This window comes from Tinamus guttatus, unplaced genomic scaffold (genome assembly GCF_059628265.1).
Source record: "Tinamus guttatus ecotype Peru unplaced genomic scaffold, ASM5962826v1 Tinamus_guttatus_pri_ptg000763l, whole genome shotgun sequence".
NCBI classification, from domain to species: domain Eukaryota; kingdom Metazoa; phylum Chordata; class Aves; order Tinamiformes; family Tinamidae; genus Tinamus; species Tinamus guttatus.
The window spans coordinates 1-22,622 of NW_028289297.1; the positions used below are offsets into that span (position 1 = coordinate 1).

General features: G+C 65.0%; 4 protein-coding genes across 4 annotated transcripts; 2 read left to right on the top strand and 2 right to left on the bottom strand.

Moving 5' to 3' along the window:
- Positions 1-4: 4 nt before the first annotated feature.
- Positions 5-4,364, top strand: LOC148591520 (uncharacterized; the record flags this gene model as incomplete). The annotated part of the gene is given in 6 exon segments (XM_088537415.1): positions 5-77; positions 80-445; positions 1,900-2,342; positions 2,720-3,436; positions 3,438-3,728; positions 4,242-4,364. Coding segments are annotated over 6 exon segments (2,013 nt in total), but the record flags the coding sequence as incomplete, so codon positions are not given.
- A 452-nt stretch (positions 4,365-4,816) lies between these two features.
- LOC148591521 (synaptophysin-like protein 1) lies at positions 4,817-8,664 on the top strand. The gene is made up of 5 exons (XM_088537416.1): positions 4,817-4,915; positions 6,041-6,159; positions 7,129-7,339; positions 8,225-8,401; positions 8,554-8,664. The coding sequence occupies exons 1-5, from the start codon at positions 4,847-4,849 to the stop codon at positions 8,662-8,664; spliced, it is 687 nt and encodes a 228-aa protein (XP_088393542.1). The 5' UTR covers positions 4,817-4,846.
- Positions 8,665-10,138: 1,474 nt separating this feature from the next.
- Positions 10,139-14,924, bottom strand: LOC148591522 (kallikrein-14-like). Its single transcript, XM_088537417.1, has 5 exons — positions 14,882-14,924; positions 14,074-14,233; positions 12,291-12,544; positions 11,035-11,171; positions 10,139-10,291 (listed from the first exon to the last, which is right to left on the bottom strand). Exons 1-5 carry the CDS (start codon positions 14,922-14,924, stop codon positions 10,139-10,141), a joined length of 747 nt encoding a protein of 248 aa, XP_088393543.1.
- Positions 14,925-18,121: 3,197 nt separating this feature from the next.
- LOC148591523 (trypsin-like) lies at positions 18,122-21,703 on the bottom strand. The gene is made up of 5 exons (XM_088537418.1): positions 21,649-21,703; positions 21,106-21,259; positions 20,205-20,470; positions 18,894-19,030; positions 18,122-18,274 (listed from the first exon to the last, which is right to left on the bottom strand). Exons 1-5 carry the CDS (start codon positions 21,701-21,703, stop codon positions 18,122-18,124), a joined length of 765 nt encoding a protein of 254 aa, XP_088393544.1.
- Between the last annotated feature and the right edge of the window lie 919 nt (positions 21,704-22,622).

A 22,622-nucleotide genomic window follows, 5' to 3' on the forward strand; every position in this document is an offset into this window, starting at 1 on the left:
CCCGGCCGCCCTGCGCCGCCCGCGCTCGGGGCAGCCGCTCTGTCCCGGCTGCTTCGCGGCCGCCTTCGAGGCCGAGACGGGGGCGCGGCGGTGACGGCGTCGCTGCCCCCGGGCGCCGCGGTGGCCGTGGCGGCGTCGGGCGGGAAGGACTCGTCGGTGCTGGCGCACGTCCTGCGGCGCCTGCGCCCGCGCGGCCGCCTGCTGCTGCTGGCCGTGGACGAGGGCATCGGCGGCTACCGCGACGTGGCCCTGGGCGCCCTGCGGCGCCAGCGCGGCCGCCTGCCCCTGGTGCTGGTGTCGCACGAGGGGCTCTACGGGTGGCCCATGGACCGCGTGGCCGCGGGGCTGCGGCGGCGCGGGGGGCACTGCACCGTGTGCGGCGTGCTGCGGCGGAGGGCATTGGAGAGAGCGGCGAGAGCGTTGGGATGCACCGTGTTAGCCACAGGTATGGATATATAGGGGATATATGGGATATATGGGATGGGGGGCACTGCTCCATGTGCGGCGTGCTGCGCCGGAGGGCATTGGACGAGAGCGGCGAGAGCGTTGGGATGCACCGTGTTAGCCACAGGTATGGATATATAGGGGATATATGGGATATATGGGGATGGGGGGCACTGCTCCATGTGCGGCGTGCTGCGGAGACGGGCGCTGGGGAACGGGCGGCGAGAGCGCTGGGGTGCACCGTGTTAGCTACTGGTATGGATATATATGGGATATATGGATATACGGGGTACATGGGGATGGGATACACAGGGATGGGATACATGGGGTACATGGGGTACATGGGGATGGGGGGCACTGCACCGTGTGCGGCGTGTTGAGGAGACAGGCGTTGGAGAGAGCGGCGAGGGCGTTGGGATGTACCGTGTTAGCTACAGGTATGGATATATACGGGATATATGGGGTACATGGGGATGGGGGGCACTGCACCCGTGTGCGGCGTGCTGAGGAGACGGGCGCTGGAACGGGCGGCAGAGGGCGTTGGGATGTACCGTGTTAGCTACAGGTATGGATATATAGGGGATATATGGGATATATGGGGTACATGGGGTACATGGGGATGGGGGGCACTGCACCGTGTGCGGCGTGCTGCCGAGACGGGCGCTGGAGAGAGCGGCGAGAGCGTTGGGATGCACTGTGCTGGCCACAGGTAAGGATATATATGGGATATATGGGATACACGAGATGGGATGCATGGGATGGGGTACACGGGGTGCATGGGATACATGGAGATGGAACACATGGGGATGGCAGCGGGCGCTCGAGTGGGCGGCACGGGCCCTCGGCTGCATTGCTCTGGCCACAGGTATGGATATACGGGATACATGGGATACACAGGGATGGGATACATGGATACACGGGGATGGGATACACGGGATACATGACATGTGGCAGGATACACGAGAGACACTGCAATACACTGGAATGGGGCTGGGTACAGGTACCCTGGAATACACCGGGATACATGGGAATGAAGATGGGATGCACCGGGATACACAGGGATGGAATACACTGGGATACACCAGGATACATGGGAATGGGATACACCTGGACACATGGCATACAGGGGAGTGGGGATGGGATACACCGGGATGGAATACATGGGGATACACCGAGATACAGGGGAATGGGATACAGCAAGACAGGGGGATAAACCGGGATGGGGATAAACAGGAATAAGGTAGGAGAATAAATAGGGATGTGATAAACAAGGATGAGCAGGTAAATGTGGTTGGGATACACTGGGATGGGATAAACGGGATGGGGGGAATGGACAGACGAGGATGGGGATGGGATAAACGGGATGGGGGGAACGGAGGAGGCCGGGATGGGGACCGGGATGAACCGGGACGGGGTCGGGGACACCGGGACACCCGGGGCCACGTGTCCCCCCAGGCCACAACGCGGACGACATCGCCGAGACCGTCCTGATGAACTTCCTGCGCGGGGACGTGGCCCGGCTGCGGCGCGTGGCCGCCGAGGCCGCCATGGAGGCCACCGGTGTCACCGCCGAGGCCACCAATGTCACCGCCGAGGCCACCGGTGTCACCACCGAGGCCACAGGGACCCCAGAGACGTCCCCCGGGATGGACCCCGAGGTGACCATAAGGGCCACCGGGAGCACCATAAAGGCCACCAAGGAGATGGCAAAGGCCACCAGGAGCCCCACGGAGGCCACCAGGAGCCCCACGGAGGCCGCCGGGAGCCCCACGGAGACCGGGAGCTCCATGGAGGCCACCAGGAGCCCTACAGAGGCCATTGGGAGCCCCACAGAGGCCACCAGGAGCCCCAGAGAGGCCACGGGGACCCCCAAGGAGGCTGCGGGGACCCCCAAGGAGGCATTGGGACCCCCAAGGAGGCTGCAGGGAGCCCCGTGAAGACCAGGAGCCCCAAGGAGGTCACCAGGAGCCCCACGGAGACTGGGAACCTCATGGAGGCCACCAAGAGCCCCACAAAGGCCACTGCGACCCCCAAGGAGGCCGTGGGGAGCCCTGTGGAGACCGGGACCCCTGCAGAGGCCATGGGGAGCCCCAAGGAGGCCACCAGGAGCCCCACAAAGGCCATGGGGACCCTAAGGAGGTCACCGAGAGCCCCAAGGAGGCCGCGGGAGCGTCGTGGAGACTGGGAGCCCCATGGAGGCCACCAGAGCCCCACAGAGGCCGCAGGGACCCCCACGGAGACTGGGAGACCCATGGAGGCCGCTGGGACCCCCAAGGAGGCCACCGGGACCCCCACGGAGGCCGCAGGGACCCCCACGGAGACTGGGAGCTCCAAGGAGGCCACCGGGACCCCCACAAAGGCCATGGGGACCCCCATGGAAGCCACCAAGAGCTTCAAGGAGACTACTGGGAGCCCCAAGGAGGCCACCGGGACCCCCACAAAGCCTGCGGGGACCCCCACCAAGGCCATGGAAGCCGCCGGGAGCCTCAAGGAGGCTACTGGGAGCCCCAAGGAGGCCACAGGGAGCTCCGTGGAGACTGGGAGCCGCATGGAGGCTGTGGGGACCCCCAAGGAGGCCACGGGGAGCCCCAAGGAGGCCACAGGGACCCCCACGGAGGCCGCAGGGACCCCCACGGAGGCTGTGGGGAGACCCACGGAGACTGGGAGCTCCAAGGAGGCCACCAGGACCCCCACAAAGGCCATGGGGACCCCCACCAAGGCCATGGAAGCCGCTGGGAGCCTCAAGGAGGCTACTGGGAGCCCCAAGGAGGCCACAGGGAGCTCCGTGGAGACCGGGAGCCCCAAGGAGGCCACAGGGACCCCCACGGAGGCCGCGGGGACCCCCACGGAGGCCACGTCGCGGCTGGCGGCGCAGCGGCGGACCGCGGCCTCCCCGGCCCCCAACACGGCGGCGGCGCCGTGGCCGGCCGTGCCGCGCTGCAAGCCGCTGCGGCACGCGTACGAGAAGGAGATCGTGCTGTACGCGCGCTTCGCCCGGCCTCGACTACGCCAGCGCCGAGTGCGTGTACGCGCCGCACGCGCACCGCGGCCACGCGCGCGGCCTCCTCAAGGAGCTGGAGGCCGCCCGCGCCAGCGCCGTGGCCGCCCTGGGCCACTCGGGCCGCGCGCTGGCCGTGAGCGACGCCGTGGCCGCCAAGGCGCTGCGGGCCTGCGCCCGGTGCGGCTTCGCGGCCTCCCAGCCCCTGTGCAAGGCCTGCGGCCTCCTGGCCTCCCTGGAGAGAGGGAGGCCCCGGCTGGCGCTGGGCAAGTGGGAGCCCTGGGAGGTGGCCACGGGGGGATGGGATGGCCCTGGGGATGAGGGCTGTGGGGACGGGGAGCTGGGAGGCCATGGGGATGGTGGCCTTGGGGTTGGTGGCCTTGGAGGCCATGGGGGTGGTGGGGTTGAGGCTAATGGCCATGGGGTTGGTGGCCATGGAGTTGGTGGCCTTGGAGACCATGGGGATGGTGGTCTTGGAGGCCATGGGGTTGGTGGTCTTGGAGGCCATGGAGTTGGTGGCCTTGGAGACCATGGGGATGGTGACCTTGGAGGCCATGGGATTGGTGGTCTTGGAGGCCATGGGTTTGGTGGCCATGAGGTTAGTGGCCATGGGGGTTGTTGTGGTGGCCTTGGAGGCCATGGGGCTAATGGGCTTGAGGCCAGTGGCCTCCAGGTTGGTGGTCATGGGGGTTGTTGTGGTGGCCTTGGAGGCCATGGGGCTAATGGGCTTGAGGGCAATGGCCTCCAGGTTGGTGGCCATGGTGGTTGTTGCCGCGGGGCCACCGGGCCACGTGAGCAGGGGGCGGAGCAGGAGGTGGAGCTGGAGGTGGTGGTGGGGGCGGAGACGGAGGGGCGGAGCCAGCGGCGCCGCGTGCGGGGGCTGGGCCGGGTGCGGGGGGCCCTCAACGTGTGGGACTTCTGAGGGGCGGGGCGAGTGGGCGGGGCCTTGGGTGAGTGGGCGGGGCCCTGGGGTGGGTTCGGGGGGGTGGTGGAGCCCTGGGAGGGGGCGGAGCTTCGGGGCTGCTCCCTCTGCTTGTCATTGGCCCCGCCCTTTTTGTGACGTCATGGGGCGGGGCTTTTGCCGGCGCCCTGTGCCTTTGCGGTGTTAATGGGGGTCGCGTTGGGGGCGGGGCTATGTAAATGAGCGCCGTGTCGCGCTAATAAAGACGCTGTTGTGCATCCGTGGTTATGCAAATGAGGTGGCGGGGCGGGGCCCGCCATGCAAATGGGTTGGGGCCTTTGGGGGGGTGTAAACTGGGAGGGGGCGGGGCTGTGTATGCAAAAGAAGCCGCGCGGCCTGTTGGCGTATGCAAATGAGGGGGCGTGGCCGCGCATGCATGTAGGGCCCCCCCCCGCGGCGGCGTCCGGCGTTGACGTCACTTCCTGTGCGCGGCCAGTCCGGCCATGGCGGGGCTGCGGCTGGACCTGGGCCCGGCCAAGGAGCCGCTCGGGCTCGTGCGGGGCCTGGAGTGGGTGCGCGGGGGAGTGACGTCACGGGGGGGAGCGGGACGTCACGGGGCGGGGGGGACCGGGACCGGGCGGGGGGGGACCGGGGGGACCGGGACGGGGGGGGAACCGGGACGGGGGGGGAACCGGGGGGACCGGGACGGGACAGGGGGGGACCGAGGGGGACCGGGGGGACCCGGATGTGACGGGGGAACCGGGACGGGGGAACCGGGACGGTACCGGGAGGACCGGGGGGGACCCGGATGTGACGGGGGAACCGGGGGGGACGGAGCCCCACGAGCCCCCGTTAACGCCCAAAGCGGCGCCTTCCCCTCCTCCCTAATCACCAATTAGCGCTAATTAACGCCCCGCCGGTGCCGGTAACGACCTCGGAACCGTTAATGAGCGACGCGGGGCCCCAAAGGGCCCGTGGGAGCCGATAACGATCGATCCCTGTCGTTATTAACGCGCGATAATTATCGCTATCAACCCGCGATCGTTAGCGCAATTAACGCTCAATCATCGCTCCAAACGCTCGATAATTATCATTAATAATACTGCGTAATTATCGCTAATAATCCTGCATCATTATCGTTCTTAGCCCTGCATAATTATCGCTATTGATTCTTGGTCATCACTATTAACCGCCGACAATTAACGCTATCGGCCCTTGATAATTATCGCTATTAACTTTCCGTAATTGTTATTTATCTTCATTAATTGGGCCTATCGACTCTTTATGACTATTCCTGTTGATGCTCAATGGTAGTTAATAATCTTCAATAGTTGCTATTATTAATCCACAATAATGCTCATTATTAGTGCGCAATAATTATTTTTTTGTGTTTGATCACACCTTTTTCTAGGCAGATAAGAGACTAAATAATCCGAATAATCCTGATTTTGGTTGATAACTTCACCAGAAACTCCCTTTTTTCACCTATTAACTAAATTCTAACTAAGTAAAAGAAAAAACCCGTCGGTAACGGACGTTTTTAGGGAATTTCCGCACTCCAGGCTTTGGAGCTCGAGAGCCGCTTGAGGGTGGATTTGGGGCTAAATCCTCATGGTTGGGTCCAAAATTTCAGTATTTTGCCCCCTAAAGAACCCCGTTTTGGGCGTTTTTTGCCCCAAACCCCCTCCGTTCTGCAGATCTTCTCCATTTTCGCCTTCGCCACGTGCGGGGGCTACAGCGGCGACGTCTCCTTCGCCGTGACCTGCGCCGGGGGCCCCAACCGCACCGTGACGGCCGCCTTCGGGTACCCCTTCCGGTGAGCGGGGACACGGGGGGACACGGGGGACATGGGGGGACACGGGGACATGGGGGGACACGGGGGGACACGGGGGGACATGGGGGGACACGGGAAGGGCCCTTGGACCTGCTGGACAGGGTTGGTGGCCACCAGCACCCATGGGTGGGGGGAGACCAAGGGTCTTCAGAGGGTTTTCAGGGGTCCAGGAGGTCCAAGGTGGGACAGGAGAAGGTCCAAGGTGGGACAAGGTGGTCCAGGGTGGGACAAGGTGGTCCAGGGTGTGACAAGAGGGTCTAGGGTGGGACAAGAGGGTCCAAGATGGGACAGGAAGGTCCCTCAGATCTTCTGGAGAGGGGTGGTGGTCACCAGCACCCATGGGTGGGGGAACCCAAGGGTCTTCAGAGGGTTTTGGGGGTCCAGGAGGTCCAAGGTGGGACAGGAGAAGGTTCAAGGTGGGACAAGAGGGTCCAGGGTGGGACAGGAAGGTCCAAGACGGGTTGGGGTGGTCCAAGAAGGGCCAGGAAGGTCCAAGAAGGGCCAGGAAGGTCCAAGAGGGGCCAGGAAGGTCCAAGGTGGATTGGGATGGTCCAAGGCAGGTCGGGATGGTCCAAGAGGGGCCAGGAAGATCCAAAGTGGGACAGGAGGGTCCAAGGTGGGCCAGGAGGCTCCAAGGTGGGACAGGAGGGTCCAAGGTGGGCCAGGAGGCTCCAAGGTGGGACAGGAGGGTCCAAGAGGGGCCAGGAAGGTCCAAGCAGGCCAGAATGATCCAAGAGGGAACAGGAGGCTCCAAGGTGGGACAGGAAGGTCCAAGAGGTCCAGGACAGTCCAAGGTGGGACAGGAGGGTCCGAGTGGGACGGGAAGGTCCAAGGTGGGCCAGGAGGCTCCAAGGTGGGACAGGAGGCTCCAAGGTGGGACGGGCCGGTCCAAGCGGGCCGGGCCGGTCCCCGTGGAGGCCGTGCCCGGTGGCACCGCGTGGCCGCCCCCAGGCTGAACGAGGCCACGTTCGCGCCGTCGCTGCGGGGCCTCTGCAACGGGACGTGGCCCTCGGACGTCCACCTCGTGGGCGACTTCTCCTCGGCCGCCCGCTTCTTCGTGGCCGTGGCCGTCCTGGCCTTCCTCTACAGCATGGCCGCCCTGGGCCTCTACCTGTGCTACCTGCACCTGTACCGCGGCGTCGGCGGGCGCCTGCCCATGGCCGTGAGTGGGACACGCGTGGGGACACGCGGGGACACGCGGGGACGGTCCCCGCGGGCCACCGCTTTCAAGGGGGGACGTTGGGGAGGATATGGGGACTGGACTACAACTCCCAGCATGCCCTGCGCGCACCGCGGGGCAGCCGGCGCCTCCCGCGGTGCCCCGGGGCATCATGGGAGTTGTAGTAGAAACACCCCCAGTGCGGCGTGGGTCGAACCGCTGGGGAGGGGGTATTTTGGGGACATTTCGGGACATTTTGGGGACGTTTTGGGGGGGACGGGGGCAGTGTGGGGGAGGGCTCAATAACCCCCTCCCCGTTTCTCTCTCCGCTGCCGTGGACAGGAGCCAGGGTAAGAGCTCCCCCCTGCCCCATTTCGGTCCCCACCTCTGTCCCTGGGCGTCCCCAATTCTGGGTGTCCCCCCCTATTGCCAAGGGGGGGCTGAAGGGCTCCCACATCCCCCCCCCCAAGTTTTGGGGGTGCCTTGGGGTGGCCCCCCGCGTCCTGGGGTCCCTCAGGGTGGGGTGGCCCCATTTTGGGGCTCCTTTCCCCTGTTTTGGGGCTCCTTTCCCCTGTTTTGGGGCTCTTTCCCCGCGTTTTGGGACTTTCCCCGCGTTTTGGGGCTCTTTCCCCCCATTTTGGGGCTCTTTCCCCCATTTTGGGGCTCTTTCCCCGCGTTTTGGGGCTCCTTCCCCACGTTTTGGAGCTCTTTCCCCCATTTTGGGGCTCTTTCCCCGCGTTTTGGGGCTCTTTCCCCACGTTTTGCGGCTCTTTCTCCACGTTTTGGGGCTCCCTGGGACCTCCCGCAACTTGGTGGCCCCGAGACCCGTCACCCCAGGGTGTCCCCGGGGCTCCGGCCGTGACCGTGTCCCCGCGTTTCCTCCCGCAGGACCTGGTGGCCACCGTGGCCTTCTCCTTTTTGTGGCTCGTGGCCACCTCGGCCTGGGCCAAGGCCCTGGCGGACGTGAAGGCCTCGACGGGGGCCGCCCTGCCCGGGTGCCACCCGCCCGCGGTGACGTGTGCCCGCGCGGGCGCCCCCGCCATGGGCTCCCTCAACGGCTCCGTGGTGGGTCCCGGCGCGCGGGGACCCCAAAACGCCCCGTTTTGGGGGCCGTTTCCTCCCCCGTTGCCCTTCATCCCCATCCTTCATCCCCATCCTTCATCCCCATCCTTCATCCCCATCCTTCATCCCCCTCTTCCTCATCCCGCTTTTCCCAGGCCTTCGGCTTCCTCAACCTGCTCCTCTGGGCCGGCAGCTCCTGGTTCGTCTACAAGGAGACCAACCTGCACCGCCCGGCGGCCGCCGCGGCCACCGCGGGGACAATGTGACACCGATGGCCCCGGCCGAGGCCACCTCCAGGGAGGCGCCGCCGCGTTCTCCCCCCTCCTCTTATTTTTGTGCTAAATTTCCGGCGTTTTGGGTATTCGGGGCTTGACGGGATGAGGTTTTTAGGGGGTTTTGTTGGGTTTTTTAAGCTTATTTTATTGCCGGAGGGGCCCGGCGGCCTCTTCCCATTGGCCCATTAGGGGTCTCAGTTGACCATTGGTGGTTGCTTGAATCATGGGTGGGTTGGTCAGACCCGGATTGGCCCCTTCTGATTGGCCCAGCCAAGGATGAGGTCAAGATGGTCAAGACCTTGGTTGGCCATCAGTTGGGTTGACCCAAACTTGCTTTAGCCTCTTCCCATTGGCCTGTTAGGGGTCTTGGTTGGCCATTGGTGGTTACTTGACCCACGGGTGGGTTGGTCAGAGCCAGTTTGGCCCCTTCTGATTGGCCCGGCCAAGGATGAGGTCAAGATGGTCAAGACCTTGGTTGGCCAACGGTTGGGTTGACCCAAACTTGCTTCGGCCTCTTCCCATTGGCCCATCGGAGGTCTCAGGTGACCATTGGTGGTTGCTCCCCCCGCCGAGGTCACCCATTGGTGGACGAGGGGCCCGTGGCCCCCCCCTCTCAGGGCTGCACCCATGGGTGCCCCCCGCGGGGTCCCCAGGGACAGACACTACCGGGCTCCGCGCGCGTCCCCTCCGCTGTGACCCCCCCCGGTGCCACCTCCTCAGGGTGTCCCTGTCCCCTCCTGGTCCCCCCTCTTCTCTTCCTGCCTCAATAAAGAGATGGAGAACCCCGAGAGTCCCTGTTGGGGGGCACGTGTCCCCATGGAGGGTCCCGGTGTCCCCAGGAGGGATCCTGGTGTCCCCGGGTGGGGTCCCCGTGTCACCAGGAGGGTCCCGGTGTCCCCACAGGGGGTCCTGGTGTCTTCAGGGGGGTCCTGGTGTCCCCATGGAGGGTCCCAGTGTCCCCGGGGGGTCCTGGTGTCCCCAAGGAGGGTCCCGGTGTCCCCAGGAGGTTCCTGGTGTCCCCATGGAGTGTCCTGGTGTCCCCAAGGGGGTTCCTGATGTCCCCATGGAGTTTCCCGGTGTCCCCATGGAGTGTTCCGGTGTCCCCAGGGGAGATTCTGGTGTCCCCATGGGGGCTCCCAGTGTCCCCGTGGAGGGTCCCAGTGTCCCCATGGAGTGTCCTGGTGTCCCCATGGACTGTCCCAGTGTCCCCAAGGTGGTCCTGGTGTCCCCATGGAGTCTCCTGGTGTCCCCATGGAGTGTCCCGGTGTCCCCAAGCCGTCCCCATGGGTGGGGGCGCAGCCATGGCCTCGACGCCGTTTCGTTGCTCCCGCTTTATTGTCCCCCCTCCCCTCCCACGGGGTCCCCTCGGTGGCCTCGAGCCGCCCCACGTCCCCTCGTGTCCCCGTGTGGGGCCGGGCCGGGGGGTCCCATCCCGGCGGGGGGTCCCTCGATGTCCCCATGTCCCCTAGGCGCCCTCCATGGTGCCCACGATCCAGCGCACGTAGTTGCAGACCCGTGTGTAGACGCCGGGCCGGCCGGGCAGGGCGCAGGTCTGGAGCCCCCAGGACACCAGGCCCTGCAGGGTCCCGTTGCAGGACAGGGGACCCCCGGAGTCACCCTGCGGAGGGGACACGGGGGTCACGCGGGGGGGACATCCCGGGGGGGCGTCCCCAAGGTTGGCGGGTGGAGAAACATCTCGGGGGGGTTCCCCGGGGGCGTCTCCGGGGGTTTGGGGGCTCCGGGATGTCCCCAGGGGGGTGGCCCGGAGCGGGGAGAAGGTCCCCACTTGGGGCCATGGGCAGAAGGTCCTTGGGGGCTGCAGGACACGGGGGGACGAGGAGCCACCACGGTGGCCATGGGGACCTTGGAGGTGGCCCTGGGCTGGTGGCTTTTTGGGGAGGTTGTCCTGCTTTTTGGGGGGTTCCTGGGGGCCAAGGGGGACATAACGTGGGGAGGGGAGGTCCCCAGGCCTTGAGGACCCTCTGGGCACCTTCTGCCCCAAGAAGGGCCAATAACCAGGGAGGTTCTTCAGCCTTGAGTCGGGTCCCATTGGGGCGAGGGGACACGCGCTGGGTTTGGGGACACGCGGTGGGTTTGGGGACACGCGGTGGCTCTGGGGACCGCGGTGGGTCTGGGGACACGCGATGGCTCTGGGGACCGCGGGGGTTTTGGGGACACGCGCTGGGTTTGGGGACACGCGGTGGCTCTGGGGACACGCGGTGGCTCTGGGGACCGCGGTGGGTCTGGGGACACGCGATGGCTCTGGGGACCGCGGGGGTTTTGGGGACACGCGCTGGGTTTGGGGACACGCGGTGGCTCTGGGGACACGCGGTGGCTCTGGGGACCGCGGCGGGTCCCCACCTGGCAGGAGTCGACGCGCCGGTCCGGGACGCCGGCGCAGAACATGTTGTCCGTGACGCGGCCCGGGTAGGCCTGGCGGCAGAAGGGCTGCGGGACGATCTCCACGTTGGCGCAGATGAGGTGCCGGGGCGGCGTCACTGCGGGGGGACACGGCGGGTGACCACGGTGGCCCCCGGTGGCCCCGGTGGCCCCCCTTGGTCCTTGGTGTCCCCAGTGTCCCCCCTTGGTCCTTGGTGCCTCCAATATCCCCACTTGGTCCTTGGTGCAACCTATGTCCCCCATGGATCCTCCACTCAATGTCCCCATTGACCCTCCACCCAACGTCCTCGTGGACACTCCACCCAACGTCCCCATGGACCCTCCACCCACTGTCCCCATGGACCCTCCACCCAACGTCCCTCATGGACCCTCCACCCAACGTCCCCATGGCCCCTCCACCCAGCGTCCCCATTGACCCTCCACCCAACATCCCCCATTGACCTCCACCCAACGTCCCCATGGACCCTCCACCCAACGTCCTCCATGGACCCTCCACCCACTGTCCCCATGGACCCTCCACCCAACGTCCCCCATGGACCCTCCACCCAACGTCCCCATGGCCCCTCCACCCAACATCCCCCATTGACCCTCCACCCAACGTCCCCATGGCCCCTCCACCCAGCATCCCCATGGCCCCTCCACCCAACATCCCCCATTGACCCTCCACCCAACATCCCCCATTGACCTCCACCCAACGTCCCCATGGCCCCTCCACCCAACGTCCCCATGGACCCTCCACCCAACGTCCTCCATGGACCCTCCACCCACTGTCCCCATGGACCCTCCACCCAACGTCCCCCATGGACCCTCCACCCAACGTCCCCCATGGACCCTCCACCCAACGTCCCCGTGGCTCCTCCACCCAACATCCCCCATTGACCCTCCACCCAACATCCCCCATGGACCCTCCACCCAACGTCCCCATGGACCCTCCACCCAACGTCCCCATGGCCCCTCCACCCAACATCCCCCATGGACCCTCCACCCAACATCCCCCATGGACCCTCCACCCAACATCCCCATGGCCCCTCCACCCAATATCCCCATTGACCCTCCACCCAACGTCCCTCATGGACCCTCCACCCAACGTCCCCATAGACCCTCCTTCCCATCCCCATGGCCCCTCCACCCAACATCCCCATGGCCCCTCCACCCAACATCCCCATGGCCCCTCCACCCAACGTCCTCCATGGCCCTCCCTCCCGTCCCCTGCTCACCCTGGGGGGTGGTGATGGTTCCCCAGCCCGAGATGAGGCAGTTGGAGCCGGCCGGGGCGCAGGTTCGGGGCAGCGGCAGGGGCTGCACGGCCCGGCCCAGCTGCACCGGCCGGTCCAGCTGCAGCAGCATCAGGTCGTTGTCGAGGGTGCTGGGGTTGAAGGCCGGGTGCCGGATGGCCCGGACCACGCGCCGGTTCTGCTCCGTGCCCTCACGCACGCGCAGGTCGTACTCGCCCACGCGCAGCCGCAGGCCCCTGCGTCACCGCGAGCGGGGGGACACGGGGGTGGTGCGGGGAGGGATGGTCAATGGGGGGGACGTTGGGTGGAGGGTCAATGGGAGACGTTGGGTGGAGGGTCCATGGGGACGTTGGGTGCAGGGTCAATGGGAGACGTTGGGTGGAGGGTCCATGGGGACGTTGGGTGCAGGGTCAATGGGGATGTTGGGTGGAGGGTCAATGGAGGACGTTGGGTGCAGGGTCAATGGGGACGTTGGGTGCAGGGTCCATGGGGACGTTGGGTGGAGGGTCAATGGGGACGTTGGGTGGAGGGTCAATGGGGGATGTTGGGTGGAGGGTCAATGGGGACGTTGGGTGCAGGGTCCATGGGGACGTTGGGTGGAGGGTCAATGGAGGACGTTGGGTGCAGGGTCAATGGGGACGTTGGGTGCAGGGTCCATGGGGACGTTGGGTGGAGGGTCAATGGGGGACGTTGGGTGCAGGGTCAATGGGGATGTTGGGTGGAGGGTCCATGGGGACGTTGGGTGGAGGGTCAATGGGGACGTTGGGTGGAGGGTCAATGGGAGACGTTGGGTGCAGGGTCCATGGGGACGTTGGGTGGAGGGTCAATGGGGACGTTGGGTGGAGGGTCCATGGGGACATTGGGTGGAGAGTCAATGGCGATGTTGGGTGCAGGGTCCATGGGGACGTTGGGTGGAGGGTCAATGGAGGACGTTGGGTGCAGGGTCAATGGGGACGTTGGGTGCAGGGTCCATGGGGACGTTGGGTGGAGGGTCAATGGAGGACGTTGGGTGCAGGGTCAATGGGGATGTTGGGTGGAGGGTCCATGGGGACGTTGGGTGGAGGGTCAATGGGGACGTTGGGTGGAGGGTCAATGGGAGACGTTGGGTGGAGGGTCAATGGGGACGTTGGGTGGAGGGTCAATGGGGGATGTTGGGTGGAGGGTCCATGGGGACGTTGGGTGGAGGGTCCATGGGGACATTGGGTGGAGAGTCAATGGCGATGTTGGGTGGAGGGCCAATGGGGGACATTGGGTGGAGGGTCCATGGGGACATTGGGTGCAGGGTCCATGGGGACGTTGGGTGCAGGGTCCATGGGGACGTTGGGTGGAGGGTCAATGGAGGACGTTGGGTGCAGGGTCAATGGGGATGTTGGGTGGAGGGTCCATGGGGACGTTGGGTGGAGGGTCAATGGCGATGTTGGGTGGAGGGTCCATGGGGGATTTGGGTGGAAGGTCAATGGGGACGTTAGGTGGAGGGTCCATGGGGACGTTGGGTGGAGGGTCCATGGGGGGTTGTTGGTTGGAGGGTCAATGGGGACGTTGGGTGGAGGGTCCATGGGGAGATGTTGGATGCAGGGTTAATGGGGGTGTTGGGTGGAGGGTCAATGGGGGCTGGTGGGTGCAGGAAGGTCCCATGAGGGACGTTGTGTCATGGGTCCTGTGTCCCCCATGTCCCCATCCTGTGTCCCCCTGGACACATTCCCATCCCTTGTCCCCATCCCGTGTCCCCCCGGACATGTCCCCATCCCGTCCCCCCCGTCCCCACCTGGCGTAGCAGTGGGCGGCCGAGAGCACCCAGCGCGGCCGGACGAGGACCCCGCCGCAGCGCAGGGGCTGGTAGATGTAGACCTGCCAGGGCTGCGAGAAGGGGATGCAGGGGGAGCCCCCGATGATCCGGCCCCCGTCGTCCTGCGCCCGCCCCGGCCCTGGGGACAACGGGGACACGTGGGACGGCGCCCGGCGGCGCCCGGCGTGTCCCGTTCCCACCGCGGGGACATGGGGACGCCCTTTGGGGGGGACACGGGCCACCCATCGCATCCCATCATTGGGGACATCCCCTTTGGGGTCCCATCCTGCCACAGGGTCATGGGCCACCCGCGATGTCCCCTCCCTGCCCTGGGGACAGGGGCCACCCACTGTGGGGACAGAGGTCACCCCCAGGTGGCTTCCCCGGCCCCCTTTGGATGGGGAAGGGACAGGGACAGGGACAAGGATTGGGATGGGGCAGAGACACCAACGGACCAGGGACAGGGACGGGGACAGGAATGGGGACAGAGATGGGGACAAGGACAGGGATGGGGACAGAGATGGGGACGGGGATGGGGACAGGGATGGGGAGGGGACAGGGATGGGGACAGAGATGGGGACAGGGACAGGGATGGGGACAGGAATAGGGACAGGGATGGGGACAGAGATGGGGACGGGGATGGGGACAGAGATGGGGAGGGGACAGGGATGGGGACATGGCTGGTGACACAGATGGGGACACCAAGGAAGACATGGACAGGGAGGGGACACGGAGGGACATGAAGGGACCCGGGGGGACCCAGGCTGGGGACAGGGCCCCCACGTACCCACTGTCACCAGGAGGAGCAGCACGAAGGGCAGCAGCTCCATGGCCCTGAGGGGACGCGGTGTCACGGGGACCTTCCGGCCCCCCGATTGTCCCTGTCCCCATTTCCCTCCATCAATCCCTCTTCCCATCCTCCTCCTCTCCCTCTTTCCGCGTTTGCCTCGATCCCTTATGGATCCATCCTGCCATTCCCCCTCTATCCAACCATCCATCCCTCCTTCCCGTCCTTTTTCCATCTCTCCATCCATGTCCCCTTTCCTCCACCTTCCTCCCCCCTTTCCCTCCTCCTTCCATCTCTTTCCTTCCTTCTTTCCATCCTTCCTTCACCCCCCTTTCCTTCCTTCTTTCCATCCCTCTTTCCCTTCCCTTATTTCTCCTTCCCTTTCTTCCCTTCCCTCTCTCCTTCCATCCCTCTTCCGTGTCCTTTTCCATCCCTCCTTCCCACATCCCTCTTTTCCTTCCCTCCTTCCCCCCTTTCCCATCTCCCTCTTTCCTCCTTCCCTCCCTGTATCCAAGCCCGCGGGGCGCCAGGGCCCACCTGCTATGTGGGAGCATGTCCGGAGAGTGTGGGATCGTTGGGAATCGTGTCCGGAGCGCGTGGGATCGTTGGGAATCGTGTCCGGGTGCGTGTCCCGCAGCGGCCGCAGGGGCGGCCCCGTTTTGTGGCCGGCTCCAGCCCTGCCCTGATCCGCCCCGGGGCTGCGGGAGGAGGAGGAGGAAGAAGGAAGGGAGGGAGGGACGGAGTCATGGATGGGGCAGGGAGGGATGGAGGGATGGGAGAAGGGAGGGATGGAAGGAGGGGATGGGAGAAGGGAGGGATGGAAGGAGGGGATGGGAGAAGGGTGGGATGGAAGGAGGGGATGGGAGAAGGGTGGGATGGATGGTCGAAGGGGGATGGACGGACAGAGGAATGCGGTGGGGTTGGAAGGACGGATGGATGGACAGAGGGATGGATGGAGGGGATGGGAGAAGGGTGGGATGGAGAAGCCAGTGGCAGATGGACGGAGGGGCAATAGGAGATGGAGGAAGGGATGGATGAAGGGATGGATGGAGGGATGGATGGACCTAAGAAGGGAATGGGGACATGAAGGGACCCCATGGGAGACACTGGAGGGAGTGACGGGGACGGGGTCACCGCCCGGGATGGGGGGTCCGGGACAAGGACGTGACCTTGGGATGTGGGAAGCGGGTCCGGTGCTGGGGGGGGCCCAGGTGTCCGGGCCCCTCCCGCAGGGCCCAGCCTCTCCTGGCTGTGCCTGGGCCGGGCTGCCCGGACGCCTGGGCCCGCTGCCACCTCGCAGGGTGGAGCGGAGGCGCCCGCGGGGGTGGGCGCCGGGCCAGGACGCCTGGGCCCTTTTCCCAGCCCCGGCTCGGAGCTTCCCCGCACTCCCGGGCTCCTCCGCCCCCGCGTCACGTTGCGCCTTCCCTTTCCCTCCAACCTCGTTATCTGCCCTAATTAACCCACAATGCGACTGGGGTGGCTGACGCCCTTGGTGACTCAATGGCTTCCGAGGGCAGCAAAAAATCCCTAAATCCCTCGGAGACCTTTTTTTTTTTTTTTCTTTTAAACTGTGCCTGGCTACTTCAGTAAGTACGGTACTGGGGGGAGGGGGAATTTGCATTTCTGGCTGCGTTTTTATTAGGTGCATTGCTGTAGTGGGGGGGATAGACGCGTTGGGGAGGGCAGCTGTATAGGAGCACCCTTACATGCGCTCCTATTAGGAGGATTCCGGCGGTGTGGAAAAAAAATCTCCATGCACTTCTATTATGTGCATTACCATAAGACCTGCGGGCTGTGGGGAGGGACCTGTGCTTCTATTAGGTGCAATAAGGTAGCGAGGCTGTGGGGCGCGGTGTGGGGCGGAGGTGGGGGGAGCTGCGCCCCTATTAGGTGCACTACGGTAGCTGGGAAGGGCGCACTGTGTATGGGGCGGGGTGCGGGCAGTAGGTGATTTACGGTAGTGGGATTGGGGGGGTGCAGCTTGGTGTCCCTCCCATCCCATAAATGGGGCCGCTGTGGGGCTGGTCCATCCATGGTGGGGTCTATGGTGGGATTGGACCATCCATGGTGGGGTCTATGGTGGGGTCGGTTCATCTATGGTGGGTTCCATGGGTCTATGGTGGGATCCAACCATCTACAGTGGGGTCTAGGGTGGGATTAGACCATCCATGGTGAGATCTGTGGGTCCGTGGTGGGATCTGACCATGGTGGGGGTCTCTGGTAGGGTCCCACCATCCCTGGTGGGGTCTGGGGTGGGATTGGACCATCAACAGTGGGGTCTATGGTGGGGTTGGTTCATCTATGGTGGGTTCCATGGGTCTATGGTGGGTTCCAACCATCTATAGTGGGGTCTAAGGTGGGATTAGACCATCTATGGTGGGGTCTACAGTGGGGACAGACCTTTGTGGTTGGGTCTGTGGCGGGGTTGGTCTATCCATGGTGGGTACTCTGGGTCTATGGTAGGATCTGACCATTCATGGTGGGGTCTAGGATGGGGTGGGTCCATCTATGGTGGGATCCATGAGTCTAGGGTGGGATCGGACCATCCATGGTGGGGTCTAGGATGGGATTAGACCATCTATGGTGGGGTCTATGGGTCCATGGTGGGGTCAGGCCATCCATGGTGGGGTTGCCCCATCCATGGTGAGGTCTGTGGGTCAATGTTAGGGTCTGACCATCTGTGGTGGGGTCTAGGATGGGATCACACCACCCATGGTGGGTTCTATGGGACTATGGTGGGATCCAACCATCCATGGTGGGGTCTACAGTGGGCACAGAGCTCCATGGTGGGCTCTGTGGTGGGGCTGGTCCATCTATGGTGGGATCCATGGGTCCAGGGTGGGATCCAACCATCCATGGTGGGATCTATGGTAAGATCAGACCACCTCTGGTTGGTTCTGTGGATCTGTGGTGGGGTCAGACCATCCATGAGGAGGTCCGTGGTGGGGTCAGTCCATCTATGGTGGGGTCTGTGGTTGGATCTGACCACCCATGGTGGGATCAGACCATCTCTGGTGGGTTCTGTGGGTCTGTGGTGGGTCAGCAGGGTCAACATCTTGGTGGTGGGGCCACTGCCCCATGGTGGAGTTGATCCATCCGTGGTGGGATCAGCCTGGCCATGGTGGCATCTGGGGCAGGATTGGCTGCTCCGTGGCGGGGTGGGGGTGTCTGCAGGGGACTCGGTGGCTTCCTGATGGGTCCGCGGTGGCCTCGGCGGGTCCGCGGGGGCGCGAGGAGGCCTCAGGCCTCCCCCATGGTCTCCTGGATCCACGCGAGGTAGTTGTAGACGCGGCTGTAGACGCCCGGCCGGCCCGCCTGCCCGCAGGGGTGGTCGCCCCACGAGACGATGCCCTGGAGCTCCCCGTCGCACAGGAGGGGACCTCCCGAGTCACCCTGCGCAGAAAGGGGGCGGTGATGGGGACGCGTGGACGGTGCCGGGTGGGGGGGACACGTAGCTGGGTCGTGGGGACCCGGAGATGCGGGGACATGGAGATGTGGCCACGTCTTGAAGGCCAGGGGTTGAGGGGGACCATAAGGACACGGTGATGGGCTATAGGGACACATTTCTGGGGACATGGGGACACTTGATGGGCAATGGAGATGCAGTGATGGGCCATGGGGACATGGGGATGGGCATAGGGAGATGGTGATGGACCATGGGGACACGGTGATGGGCCATGGGGACACGGTGATGGGCCATGGGGATGTGATGGGCCATGGGGACGCAGTGATGGACCACGGGGACATGGTAATGGGCCATGGGGACACAGTGATGGACCATGGGGACACAGTGATGGGCCGTGGGGACACGGTGATGGGCCATGGGGACGCAGTGATGGACCACGGGGACATGGTAATGGGCCATGGGGACGTAGCTCCATCTCAAAGCCCATGAGATAAGGGGAATCCAAGGGACGTGGCCGTGGGGACGTGGCCAAGGGACACGGGGTTGCCGTGAAGGACCACGAGGACGTGGCTCTGTCCCCAGGCCCGTGGGACAAGGAGGCGGTACCTGGCAGGAGTCCTTGCCCCCCTCGGCCACGCCGGCGCACAGCATGTCCGCGGTGACGGTGTCGCCGTAGATGGCCTGGCACTCGTCATCGGCCACCACGGAGACGTTCACGCACTGCGGGCTGTCAGGGTAGGACTCTGCGGCGGCAGGAGGGGACACCCGTGTCCAGCCTGGTCCCCTTCCACCCTGAGATGCCTCCACCCAACTCAACCCAACTGGAGGTCCGTGCATGCAAGGGACACCTGGGCCCCTTCCCTATGGAGATGCCTCCACCCAACTCCGTGACCATCAAGGTCCATCCTGCGAACTCCCTTCCCTATGGAGATGCCTCCACCCAACTCCATGACCATCAAGGTCCATCCTGCAGACACCAAACTCCCTTCCTTATGGAGATGCCTCCACCCAACTCCGTGAACGTCAAGGTCCATCCTGCAGACACCAAACTCCCTTCCCTATGGAGATGCCTCCACCCAACTCCGTGAACGTCAAGGTCCATCCTGCAGACACCAAACTCCCCTATGGAGATGCCTCCACCCAACTCCATGAATGTCAAGGTCCATCCTGCAGACACCAAACTCCCCTATGGAGATGCCTCCACCCAAGTCCATGACCATCAAGGTCCATCCTGCGGACACCAAACTCCCTTCCCTATGGAGATGCCTCCACCCAACTCCGTGAACCTCAAGGCCCAACCTGAGGACACCAAACTCCCCTATGGAGATGCCTCCACCCAACTCCGTGAACGTCAAGGTCCATCCTGCAGACACCAAACTCCCTTCCTTATGGAGATGCCTCCACCCAACTCCGTGAACGTCAAGGTCCATCCTGCGGACACCAAACTCCCTTCCCTATGGAGATGCCTCCACCCAACTCCATGAATGTCAAGGTCCATCCTGCAGACACCAAACTCCCCTATGGAGATGCCTCCACCCAACTCTGTGAACGTCAAGGTCCATCCTGCGAACTCCCTTCCTTATGGAGATGCCTCCACCCAACTCCGTGAACGTCAAGGTCCATCCTGCAGACACCAAACTCCCTTCCCTATGGAGATGCCTCCACCCAACTCCGTGAACCTCAAGGCCCAACCTGAGGACACCAAACTCCCCTATGGAGATGCCTCCACCCAACTCCATGAATGTCAAGGTCCATCCTGCAGACACCAAACTCCCTTCCCTATGGAGATGCCTCCACCCAACTCCGTGAACGTCAAGGTCCATCCTGCGGACACCAAACTCCCTTCCCTATGGAGATGCCTCCACCCAAGGTAACCGTCCACCCCCGCCGTCCCCGGCCGCCGGGGCCCCCGCGCACCCGTGGGGCTGGTCGTGGTGCCCCAGCCCATGACGGTGCAGTTGGTCCCGGGGCTGGCGACGGCGCTGGGCAGCGCCAGGGGCTGCACGTAGCTCGTGAGCGTGAGCGGCGGCTCCACGCGCAGCAGCATCAGGTCGTCGCTGTAGGCGCTGGTGCCCTCCTGCGCGCTGAAGCCCGGGTGCACCACGACCTCCACGGCCACCGCGTACTGGTCGTTGGAGGACGGCTGGGCCAGGCTCTGCGCCCCCGCGCGCACCTGGATGTGGCTGGAGAGGGGACGGGGACACCGAGGGATGGGGACATGAGGGACGTGGTCATGGAGGGATGGGGACCCAGGGACATGGTCATGGAGAGATCGGGACACAAGGGACATGGCCATGGACAGATGGGGACACAAGGGACGTGGCCATGGAGGGATGGGGACACAGGGACATGGAAGAAAGGGATGGGGACACGAGGGACGTGGAAGGGGGAGGGATTGGGAGGTGGCCGTGGAGGAGTGGGGACACAGAGCGACTCCCCAGTGCCCACATTCCCAGTCCCCCCATGTCCCCCCATGTCCCCTCAGTCTTCCCTGTCCCCATGTCCCCTCCATGTCCCCCCATTCCCCCATGTCCCTCCTGTCCCTCCATGTCCCCTCAGTCTCCCCTGTCCTCCCATGTCCCCCCTGTCCCCCTATGTCCCCCCGTCCCCCCCATGTCCCCCCTGCCCCCCATGTCCTTCTCTGTCCTCCCATGTCCCTCCCATGTCTCCCCTGTCCCCCCATGTCCCCCCGTCCCCCCCATGTCCCCCCTTCCCCCCATGTCCTTCTCTGTCCTCCCATGTCCCCCCTGTCCCCCTATGTCCCCATGTCCCCCCTGTCCCCCCTGCCCCCCTGTCCCCCCCATGTCCCCGGTGCCACCTGGTCCTGCAATGGGCCGCGCTCAGCACCCACTGGGGGTCCAGCAGGGCCCCCCCGCACTGGGCCTGGTCGAAGTAGAGGAGCAGAACGAGCCCCGCGTGGGCCAGGGGGGGGCACTCGTCGCCCCCCAGCACCCGCGGGGACCCGGGGCGCCCTGGGGGGGGGACGCGGTGAATGGGGGGGCACAACGAGGTGCCCCCATATGGCCCCCCCCCACCATGGGGTACCCCCACTCCGGGGCTGCCCCCCTCGAGGGCAACTGGGGGGGGGGAAACGGCAATGGGGGGGGGGGGCGCTGGGACATCCCCCCCTCTGAATCTCCCCCCATGGGACCCCCCCCCCCCGAGTCCCTCCCCATGGGACCCCCCCCGAGTCTCCCCCCATGGGCCCCCCCCAGTCTCCCCCCCTTTCACCCCCCCAGTCCCCAGAGACAGCCCCCCCCACCCAAGGCCCCCCCCCCAAAATACCCAACCGTGGCCCCCCCCATAAACCCTCCCCCCTTCCTTGCCCCCCCCCAAAGGATTCCCCCCCCCCCCCCCGTACCGGGGGGCAGCAGCGCAACCAGGAGGAGGAGGAGGGGGAGACGAAGGGCAGCCATTGAGGGGGGGGTCGGCAGTGCCGGGTGCCCCCCCCTTATTAAGCCCCGGGGTTAATAATTAACGAGGGCTCATTAAGGCCGGGGGGGCGGCGGGGGGGGGGTGCAGGTGGTGCGGTCACACAGCCCGGGGGGGGCAGGGTAAACCCGGACGCCTGGGCCCCTTGTTGGGGGCGGGGTGGGGGGGGAACATGGACACCTGGGTCCCTCGTGGCGGGGGGGTCATTGGGAGCCGGACACCTGGGCCCCTTGTAAGGGGGGAGGGGGAGATTGATTGGAGGGACATGGTGGTGGTGGGGGGGGACATTCCCAACACTTAGGTCCCCATTTGGGGGATCCCAATGTCAAGGGGGGTCCCGGGACACCCGGGGGCCCTACAGGCCCCTTGGTGGGGGGGGGGAGTGTCCAGACAAGGACCCCCCCGGACGCCTGGGCCCCCCGTGTGCGTGGGGTTTCCGGGCAGCCGGAGCCGCACGTGGCCTCGCTCCGGTGCCGGATTAGCACCGGATTAGGGAGCTAAGCCCCGACGCGCACAACAAACACACCTTGGGCGCGCCGCGCTCGTTAGCGTTATCCCCCCTCATTAACGACAGCAGGAGCAGCCGGGCCGGCTCCAGCAGCACCAAACACGGGGATCAACCCCCAGCACCCCCCCACCCCCATCACAATGCCTGATATTTGGGGGAATTACGGTAGCCAAGGGGTCAGGGCCCGTGCCCAGCCGGTACCCTGCATGCTACTAGGGGGATTACGGTAGCACTGGGGGTTGGCCCCCACTTCTGTGGATTGGGCTGCCTGCTACTAGGGGCATTACGGTAACAATGGGGGGTCGGCCCCCCGACTTTTGCGGATTGGGCTGTGCACTACTAGGGGGATTATGGTAGCAACAGGGGTTGCCCCCTGCTTTTTTAAGTTGGGCTGA

Excerpts from the sequence above, each read along its gene's own strand:
- LOC148591521 (XM_088537416.1), top strand. The coding sequence starts at position 4,847 with ATGGCGGGGCTGCGGCTGGACCTGGGCCCGGCCAAGGAGCCGCTCGGG. Across the intron at positions 4,916-6,040 it reads TCGTGCGGGGCCTGGAGTGG|ATCTTCTCCATTTTCGCCTT; the intron begins GTGCGCGGGGGA and ends TCCGTTCTGCAG. Across the intron at positions 7,340-8,224 it reads GCGGGCGCCTGCCCATGGCC|GACCTGGTGGCCACCGTGGC; the intron begins GTGAGTGGGACA and ends TTCCTCCCGCAG.
- LOC148591522 (XM_088537417.1), bottom strand. The coding sequence starts at position 14,924 with ATGGAGCTGCTGCCCTTCGTGCTGCTCCTCCTGGTGACAGTGG. Across the intron at positions 12,545-14,073 it reads GCCGCCCACTGCTACGCCAG|GGGCCTGCGGCTGCGCGTGG; the intron begins GTGGGGACGGGG and ends GCGGTGACGCAG. Across the intron at positions 11,172-12,290 it reads AACCATCACCACCCCCCAGG|TGACGCCGCCCCGGCACCTC; the intron begins GTGAGCAGGGGA and ends GTCCCCCCGCAG.
- LOC148591523 (XM_088537418.1), bottom strand. The coding sequence starts at position 21,703 with ATGGCTGCCCTTCGTCTCCCCCTCCTCCTCCTCCTGGTTGCGCTGCTG. Across the intron at positions 21,260-21,648 it reads GGTTGCGCTGCTGCCCCCCG|GGCGCCCCGGGTCCCCGCGG; the intron begins GTACGGGGGGGG and ends TCCCCCCCCCAG. Across the intron at positions 19,031-20,204 it reads CACCACGACCAGCCCCACGG|AGTCCTACCCTGACAGCCCG; the intron begins GTGCGCGGGGGC and ends CTGCCGCCGCAG.